Genomic DNA, 9,319 nt, shown 5'->3' with positions numbered 1-9,319 from the left:
CTTTCCCTGTCTCATTTTCCCTAGCGCCCACCACTAAAATAATAGATATGGTCACAAAACTGGGAGAATCAGAACTATTCATCAGCTTTCTCAATATGTGAGGCCCACCCCTTGTCCCAGTGCAGAAATCCAATGCTTCAGGGTCAGCATGCAGTCCTAGTACCAGTTCCCACACACGGGTGGGATAAAAGAGAAGGAAGAACCTATGTGGAACCAAGGGGCCATTACTTATCTTTATGTAAATGTAATCATGTAAAGTGTCCCTTTAAAAGCTGGGGCAGACAAGTTCAGAACAAAAATCATAGTCCAAACTCCCTATACTCTTTTCCATTGAACATTTGCAAGGACTCACCACCGACTCTCCAAGTAGAGTACAATCTGACTGAAATGATGAAAATACATTCACTACCCATAATACACATCTTCTGTATCTATCCCACCCCCTAGGGGAACTGGACGATAGAATTAAAGACTCTTTTGAAGTCTGTATACTGCTAAATGGCTCAGGAATAGACACGGGCTGCTAGTTTTCATCTTCCAGCCGAGGAAGACAAATGCACAAGCTTTACTCACACATCATTGAATTCCTCCAGAGACCTTGCCGGTGTAAAAACATCCAACAGACCGATCACCTGTAAGAAAACATAAAAATCAAACAGTCAATAAATACTAAACTTAGTACAGCACCCATCAGGTCTATGACTACGAACTGATTCTAAATCCCGTTGAGTTCAATAACATCACAATATTATATATATACTGTATAACACATTTTCTACCAAAATTATGCTTTTGTTTTTACTTATTAATATTACCTATCATAAAAATCTAGTTTACTATTAAAAATATTCAACTCCCTAGGATTTAGTCATATATAGCTACTAGTTTACCAGGAAGCAAAAAGGTTTAGGGCTCTTGACTTAACATGCACTAATAGTCTAAGAAACAGAAACAAGTCACACTTCTACAATTGTTATTACAGTATCATTTTTCTTTTAAAAATGTATTATTATTCCATGAAAAAGACACCAATATATTTAAGGATTTTAGTCTTATCCAATTGTCCTCCATAAGTGAGGCCAACTTACATTCTTACCAACAGTGTATCCATGATCTTACCAGTATGTATCCACGGCTCTCAACAGTGCTTTACATTTAAATGAAATCATTTTCTTTTTCCTTCTCCATCTAAATCACAATTGTTCTCCTTGAGTTTGATATACTCCTGCCTTAAAATCTCTGGTTTTTTGGTTACTCTCTCCCCTGTACCCACTTGTATTTTAGGGAACTGAGAGCTAGAAGCCAATATTATCCATCCATTCCAACATTTCTAATCACTGGTTCCCTTAATGAGATGCCCCATCTCCTCAATACAAGAAAAGTTTAAAACAACCAAAATACAGAACAACCATCATTCAGAACCGCCTGAAATCTAGCTGAATGGAAGTCCTGCAGCTGGAGAAGTCAAGAAGCAGCACATGGAGAATGGTAGGAGAGATGCACGAGGAACGGGGTGGCCCAACACCGACATGAGGCATTGTTTTCAATAGGGAGGGATATCTCGGCTGCAGAGGCCTCCTGTGAGAAGCAAGGGGTCCCAGCCCCACACCAGACCCCCAGCTCAGGATTCCAGAGCTGGGAAGAGAAGCCACAGACTTTGGCTTATAAAAACCAGCGAGGATTGTGGCTGAGGACACGGAGGCTGCTGGAGACCCAGCAGGTCCTCTTAAAGGGCAGGTGAACATACACGGTCCGGCTTCCTCTGAGTGCCAGTGCCCGGCTGTGGCTTTGGGGGATCCAGACTAGCAATGATCAAGAACATCATCCCCTGCCCTAGCTGGTTTGGCTCAGTGGATAGAGCCTGCTGACTGAAGGGTCCTGGGTTGGATTCTGGTCAAAGGCACAGGCCCAAGTTGTGGGCTTGATCCCCAGTAGGGGGCGTGCAGGAGGCAGCTGAACAATGATTCTCATCATTGATGTTTCTATCTTTCTCTTCCTCTCCCTTCCTCTCTGAAATCAATAAAAATATATTTTAAAAAAAGTACAATTAACTAATTTAGAAAAAGTAGAGCAAATCATATTAGTAAATGCCCTATCAAATTTGGTTTGATTCCTGTCAAGGGCATGTACCTTGGTTGTGGGCACATCTTCAGTTGGGAGTGTGTAGGAGGCAGCTGATGAATGTTTCTCTCTCATCGATGTTTCTAACTCTCTATCCCTCTCCCTTCCTCTCTGTAAAAAATCAATAAAATATATTTTTAAAAAAATTTTAATTTCCTTAATGAGACAAGTTTTATGAGATTAAAACTATGTTGTTTTTTTTACATCAAAATATTTTCTTATATATTTTGTTTTTTTTACAGAGAGGAAGGGAGAGAGATAGAGAGTTAGAAACATCGATGAGAGAGAAACATCGATCAGCTGCCTCCTGCACACTCCTTACTGGGGATGTGACTGCAACCAAGGTACATGCCCTTGACCGGAATCAAACCTGGGACCCTTGAGTCTGCAGGCTGATGCTTTATCCACTGCGCCAAACAGGATAGGGCAACATCAAAGTATTTTTAATGTTTTGTAAGCTTTTACAAAATATCCCTTCTCTATTAATCATATTTTTGAGTGTTAATCATAAGGAAAATACTGTAAAAAATGTTTCTCAGCATTAAAATAGATCAGGCGAACATATTAGGAATATTACATAATCTAATAATTTCTCATTTCTTTAATGGAAATTTCCTTTTAATTCATCATATTTTGGCCTATTTTCTTACTCTTTGTGCCACCATATGACACTTAAAAGGCCAGGATTCAAATTTTTAGAAAAAAACATTTACAATACAAATAATCAGTAAATATCTCTAATTGCCCTACAATTGTCCAAAAGCTGACAGGGTAATACATTTTTATTAAATTAGCAAACATTCAAAAAATAAACACTATAACTTAGTAATCAATTGAAGACAACATTTACTGTATTTAACACAAGCCACAAAACCACCACTTGGTCTACCATGGTAAGATTGAATCTAAGGTTCCCGAATAAAATTTATGAAAGGATTCCCTTAATCATTTTTAAATTTCAAAACTTCCAGATCTCCAGGTCCTTTAACGGGGCAGTCTTTGTAGTAATTACCCCGACAGCAAAAGGATGCAGCTGGCAAGCTGCTTCCCTTTAATCTTTCCTTAGAGCAGGTGTTAATGAGGCCAAGGTCACAAGTTCAATCAAGAAGGAGCAAGCTAACTTCGTTCAGAGTAACTTACAGTCACAGGAAACATCCCCTAGTTCTTGTTACCCACCTGATAAATGCATACCTGTCATTCATTATCACCAGTGAAATAAATAACTTAAAATGAATTATGCATGGATTGTGGGTCAGAGCCATTTTTGTGTAAAGATCACATGGGCATTCAGCACCTTATTTTTGTTACCAATATTTACTTAAACTTTTAAAGCAGTGGTTCTCAATCTTGGCTGCACATTAGAATCTCCTGGGAATCTTTTTAAAATCCTGATTTCTGGGCCTTATCCCAGAGGAGTTTAAAAAGATTCCCAGGTGATTCTAATGTGCAGCCAAGGTTGAGAACCACTAGTTTAAAGAGTTTTAAGCTGTTGCTATTGCTGTTGTCTTTGGTGCCTGGTGGCTACCTAAAAATTAAACGGTGGCCCAAAACAGTCATTTAAGAAGAAAGAGGAAGAAGAGGACAATGGAGAGGAATTCCTTTTAAAATCCTTGTTTGTCCTAACTGGTTGCTCAGTGGTTAGAGCATTAGCCGGTGTGCCAAAGGGTTGCAGGTTCAATTCCTGGTCAAGGTATGTATCTGGGTTTTGGGTTCGTTCCCCAGGGTGCATGCGGGAGGCAACCAGTCAATGTGTCTTTCTCACACTGATGTTCCTCCCTCCCCCCCACTTTCCACTCTCTCTGAAAAGCAATGGAAAAAATAGCCTCAGGTGAGGATTAACAATAACAAAAAATCCTTGCTTAAGCTTACTTGAAGTCTTGGTTCTTTACCCGGTAAAACTACTTTTACATTGTAAGCACCTAACAATTGTTTGTAGACAAGACTGAAACTCAGGAATTTTCCTACATTGAGTCAGTCTTTTGGTCTCTTCTCATTCCCCCTTCAAATATTTCCCAAAACAACAGAGAACTATGAAACATTCAGCCATGTGCCTTCTTTTGTTCAAACAAAAATCACCAATATCTAAGCATAGGTGGCCCTCTACACTGATACTGCTAAAATCCAAGCATCTGTCTATATATATAAAAGCCACCGACCAAAGCACCATAACAACCAGAAAGACTGGTTGCTGTGATGCCTACTGCGGCCAGCAAACCGGCCCATTCAGGGGGGGTGGGGCCGACTGGCCAACCTCCCCTGGCCCATCCCTCAGCGGGCACCCCCTGATAAGCCCCACCACCCCAATGGCCCACAGCCCCTCACCAATAGGAGGTGAGGCTTGCTGACCAACCTCCTGCAGCCCTTCCCCCTAGCTGGCCCCACACCTGTTGCCCCCCCAACTCTGATCAGGGACAGGGACAACCGGCCAACCAGCCAACCACCCATGGACCCTACCCCAGGACACTGGCCCCAATTGGTCCTGCCACCCCATTCAGGGGTGGGGCTGGCCAGCCCACCACCCATAGACCCTCCCCATGGCTGGCCTTACCCCCATCACACCCCAACCCCAATCGGAGGCAGGGTCTGCTGGCCAATTGCCCACGGCCCCTCCCCCCAGCCAGCCGGCCCCAATCTGCCCTGATTGGGGCTGGGCCAGCTGGACTCCACCCATGTATGAATTTGTGCACTGGGTCTCTAGTCTTAATATAAAAATGATGAACTGCTATTAAGCAAGTTGCTTATAAGTTATGTACATTAAAACCCTGTTTTTCTAATACAGTCAGCCCTCTTTCTTTTTTTTAATGTTTTTTTTTTTTTGGCCCCATTTGATTTTAGAGAGAGGGGAAGGGAGGGGAAGAGGGAGAGGGAGAGGGAGAGGGAGAGAGAGAGGGAGAGGGGGAGAGATTGAGAGAGAGAGAGAGAGAGAGAGAGGAGAGAGAGAGAGAGAGAGAGAGAGAGGGGCGAAACATCAACATCAATATTGATCAGCTGCCTCCTGCACACCCAGGGATGGACTCTGAAACCCAGGCATGTGTCCTTGACAGGGAATCGAACTGAGACCTCCTGGTGCATGGGTAGACATTCAACCCCTGAATGACCCTAGCCAGGCTCAGCTCTCCTTTTAAAAGGAGTCTTTACCTCTCCTAAATGAGAAAAACTGTATCCATCACTCTGGCGTCATTTCAACAAATACAAAATGGCCCAAATGTAACCAGCCCAATGTCATGACACATTTCAAATGATCTCATTACAGAAAATTAAAGCATAAAAAAACTAAGTAAGGTTGTTGCTTATGATCACTGAGGAAAGTCAAGGCATGGATTCAGATAACCCAAAATAAATTGTGCCCTAAATAATGGCTTAATTTGTCTACAAAGAAAAGCAAAACAATGAAGTATATAGCACTGGTAAACCAGATGTTCTTAAATTAGTGTGGGATCCTGGGGCCTCCTGGGGGTATTTTAGGGTTCTATCTATGTTTGCTTGCATTCCATTTTCTAAGTATTCTTGCAGACCTTCGATTCAAGCTTCTCTTGCCAGCTTTTTCCACAATCTCAACTTCTTGTAAACATGTCACTGATTAAAAAAGCTGCAGCTCTGCACTGAAATTTTTAAAAACTTAGGTTTGCACATGGATGCTCCTATAAAATTATACCTGAGAATAATTATAAATTATAATTATAAATTTATAATTATTATACCTAGGAAAAATTATAACAGCACCCATAATCCAATTCTGAATTTATGTCTCAATGTAGACTTTGTGAAACAAGTGTATATTAACCCTTTTCGGTCCAACGTCAAGGCTGACTCAACAGATCAGGTGCTAGGAGCAGGTCCACCGTCAAGACTGAGGTCGACTCCACAAACCGGTTCAACATTCAATCCCGTCAATTAATTTGGACCAGACTGTTTGAACTCCAAAATTAAATTGGACCACAAAGGGTTAATAATGTGTCACTTATTGTGCGTTTTTTTTTTCTTACTATGGACAAAAGTTCAATTATTAAAACAGAAAAAGTCTGAATAGCCAAGTAATAAATTTAGGCTTTGAATTTTTCACCTACACAGTACAATCAATAGTGTCAAATGACTCTAAAATCTCTATGGTCATTGTTTCTACAATGCTACACAATTTACAGTTCCTTTCACATAGCAATCACATAAATTCTTTTTAACTTGATTTCAAAACACAGGAAAATAAGTGTCCTCAGTCAATTGTTTTTTCACTTTCAGATAATATTCCAACTGCATCCAGTTATTTACCATACTAGAGGCCCGGTGCATGAAATTTCGTGCACTGGGGGGTGGGGGGGAGTGGGGGGTGGTGGTCTCTCTCAGCCCAGCCTGCATGCTCTGACAATCCAGGACCCCTTGGGTAGGGTCTAGTCCCATCGCAGCATGGCTCCAGTTCCCCAGGCCTGAGGGCCAGGGGGAGGCACCCAGAGGCTAGTCCGATGGCATCATGGCTCTGGTTCCCTGGAGCCTGTGGGGGGTGGGGGAGGGGAGGGGAGAGGAGGGACCCAGAGGCCAGTCCGATGGCAGCATGGCTCCGTTCCCACAGATCCCTCCTGCCGCTGTGCAGCTGGTGGCCGGGACCCAGGACTGGCTTCTGCTGTACCAGCTGGGACCCTAGCCTGGTGTTCAGTTGTCCGTCGGACGTTTAGGTCATGATGGACCCTGGCTCTTTATATATTAGAATTAGAACTTTTAAGCACTCCTTTGCAGGATGGCATTGCTCTCACATTTCCAAATTGATAGAAAATAAAAAGTTTTTTTAATTTAAATAATGTCTTTGTCATATTTATTAAAATACCCAAATCTAGTAAAGCTGCTTTTGCAGGTCGAAAAGAAAAACTATAATGTTAATTTGTACATAAAATAAGAGCCATCTCTGATAGGACTTTGAGTGAGCCTAAGGTACTCCTTCCTCAAACTTCTCCACTGAAATAACCCATAATACAAAATAGCCATGGATCCCCATATTCTGATAAGGTGGCCTTAAGTAAACCAGGTAAAGAACACATTTTTAAAAATATTTTCTCTTAAAACTCGCTATGAATTGCTATAACTCATATCTTTTTTATTAAAAAATTATTTTAACGTTTTCCCTCTAAAAATTTTTGAGTAAAACCCAAACTCCAAGAAGAGGCACCGATTGCATACCAAGGCTTTGACATAATGCAGTGGCCATGAACACCCAGTGTAAGAAGCACGGTCCAAAGTCTGATGCCCTCGAATGTATTTCCATCGGCAGTAATTAAAACAATTTTTTCTAGTCCATTCAGAGCAGACTTTGTTCTCCCTTGAGTGAAGAACTTACGTTTTCATGCTTCATATGCTTGAGCAGCCGCAGCTCTCGGTAGGTCCTCTTGGCATGAATGATGGACTGAAACGGTCTGGAGAGCTTCTTCACGGCCACACGTAACCCAGTTTTTGTGTCAAAAGCAGCACTAAGGAAAAAAACACACACAAAAAAACCCATCATTAAATGTGCTCTAAATACTTCAAAATTTAGCATTTACAAGGCTCTTTCATTTTCAAATTAAATGGGTCTATAACAAAATACCAAAAAAGTATAAAGATAAAAACTAAAATAACCTGTAATTCCATTACCCAAATAAAACTTATTATTTTTGGTGTTTCCTATTAGCCTTTTTTTTTCTATACATCTAAATCAGGGGTCAGCAAACTTCTCTGTGAAGGGCTGAACAGTAAGTATTTTAGACTCTGTGAGGCTTAGAGTCTCTGTCACAACTACTCAACTCTGTGGTTGCAGCTGAAACGCAGCCAGATAATAAATCTAAAAAATGGATGTGGCTATGTCCCAGTAGCTCAAAAAAAAAAAAAGGCCACCTGATCTAGAGAAGCCAACAGATTGATACACAAAGACAAGATTCGTCTGTCCTCTCCGCCTGCGTCTCACTGTCCCTTTGCCACAATATGCTGGCTGTTCAGAGTAGAGGCCTTGGAAACCACCATGTTTTCAGGACAAGTTGGTACAAAAATTTTTTACTTTAAAGTATTTGACACTTTTTAGAAGCTGAGATATAGTAGGGGACAAGTCAACAAACCCCTACCCTCAGAGGAAGGGGGGAGAGGGGAAGAGAAAATAAAATAACTTCAAGTAGTGATGACTCAGCCAGTGTGACTCAGTGGTTGGGTGTCAACCCATGAATCAAGAGGTCACCAGTTTAATCCCCTTTCCGGTACATGCCCAGGTTGTGGGCTTGATCCCAAGTAGGGAGCATGCAGGAGACAGCTGATCAAGGTTTCTATCTCTCTATCCCTCGCCTTCTCTCTCTAAAAAAACCCATGAAACATTAAAAATATAGTGATGAATGCTATGACTAAATAAAACAGGATAATGGTATACAGGGTTAAGAAAACAAATGGAGCCGAAACCGATTTGGCTCAGTGGATAGAGCGTCGGCCTGCGGACTAAAAGGTCCCAGGTTCGATTCCGGTCAAGGGCATGTACCTGTGTTGCGGGCACATCCCCAGTGGGGGGTGTGCAGGAGGCAGCTGATCGATGTTTCTCTCTCATCGATGTTTCTGACTATCTCTCTCCCTTCCTCTCTGTGAAAAATCAATAAAATATATTTAAAAAAAAAAAAAAGAAAACAAATGGAGTCATGCTACTTTAGCTAGGATGTCTGGGGAAGCTGACACAACTGAATGTAAGTAGCAACCATGTAAAGAAATAGGAAAAAAGAGCTTCAAGCATTAAAGAAAATTAATACTTATTGAATCTCCACTGAATACCAGGAACCACTGAAAGCATCTGACATTTTAAAAATTAACTCTTTTAGTTCCCAACATCCCTCTGTAGTAAATACTACTATCACTTTTACAAACGAGGAAACTGAAGCCCAGAGAGGTTGCATAACCTTCACAAAGCTAGAAAGTGGCAGAAAGAAGTCTGGAACCAGAGCTCATGCTATTAGCCACTTTGCTATGCTGCCTCTCAGAAGAGCAGGTGCAAACCAAGGGGAAAGGAAACAAGTAGAAAAACTACAGCATGCTGAAGGGGCGAGAGAAAGATGGCGTGCAAGCACAGGGAGCAAGTGAAGCTGAAGAGAATGAGGTCAGAGGTGTAGGCAGAGGTCGATCGCATAGAACAGTGGTTGGCAAACCACGGCTCGTGAGCCACATGTGGCTCTTTGGCCCCTTGAGTGTGGCTCTTCCACAAAATACC

General features: G+C 41.7%; 1 protein-coding gene across 1 annotated transcript in view; it reads right to left on the bottom strand.

The window, feature by feature from the left end:
- The window catches only part of MAPK14 (mitogen-activated protein kinase 14), a 78,551-nt gene that overhangs the window by 36,144 nt on the left and 33,088 nt on the right, over nucleotides 1-9,319 (bottom strand). Inside the window, exons 3-4 of the mRNA XM_015560843.1 lie at nucleotides 7,445-7,574; nucleotides 574-632 (exon numbers count right to left, since the gene is read on the bottom strand). Of these exons, the coding sequence (XP_015416329.1) occupies nucleotides 574-632; nucleotides 7,445-7,574 (189 nt within the window). The remainder of the gene's footprint in view (nucleotides 1-573; nucleotides 633-7,444; nucleotides 7,575-9,319) is intronic.

This window comes from Myotis davidii, unplaced genomic scaffold, assembly GCF_000327345.1.
Source record: "Myotis davidii unplaced genomic scaffold, ASM32734v1 scaffold1036, whole genome shotgun sequence".
Lineage (NCBI taxonomy): Eukaryota > Metazoa > Chordata > Mammalia > Chiroptera > Vespertilionidae > Myotis > Myotis davidii.
Note: the sequence above shows the minus strand (reverse complement) of the source record. Positions and strands in the feature narration are given on the sequence as shown.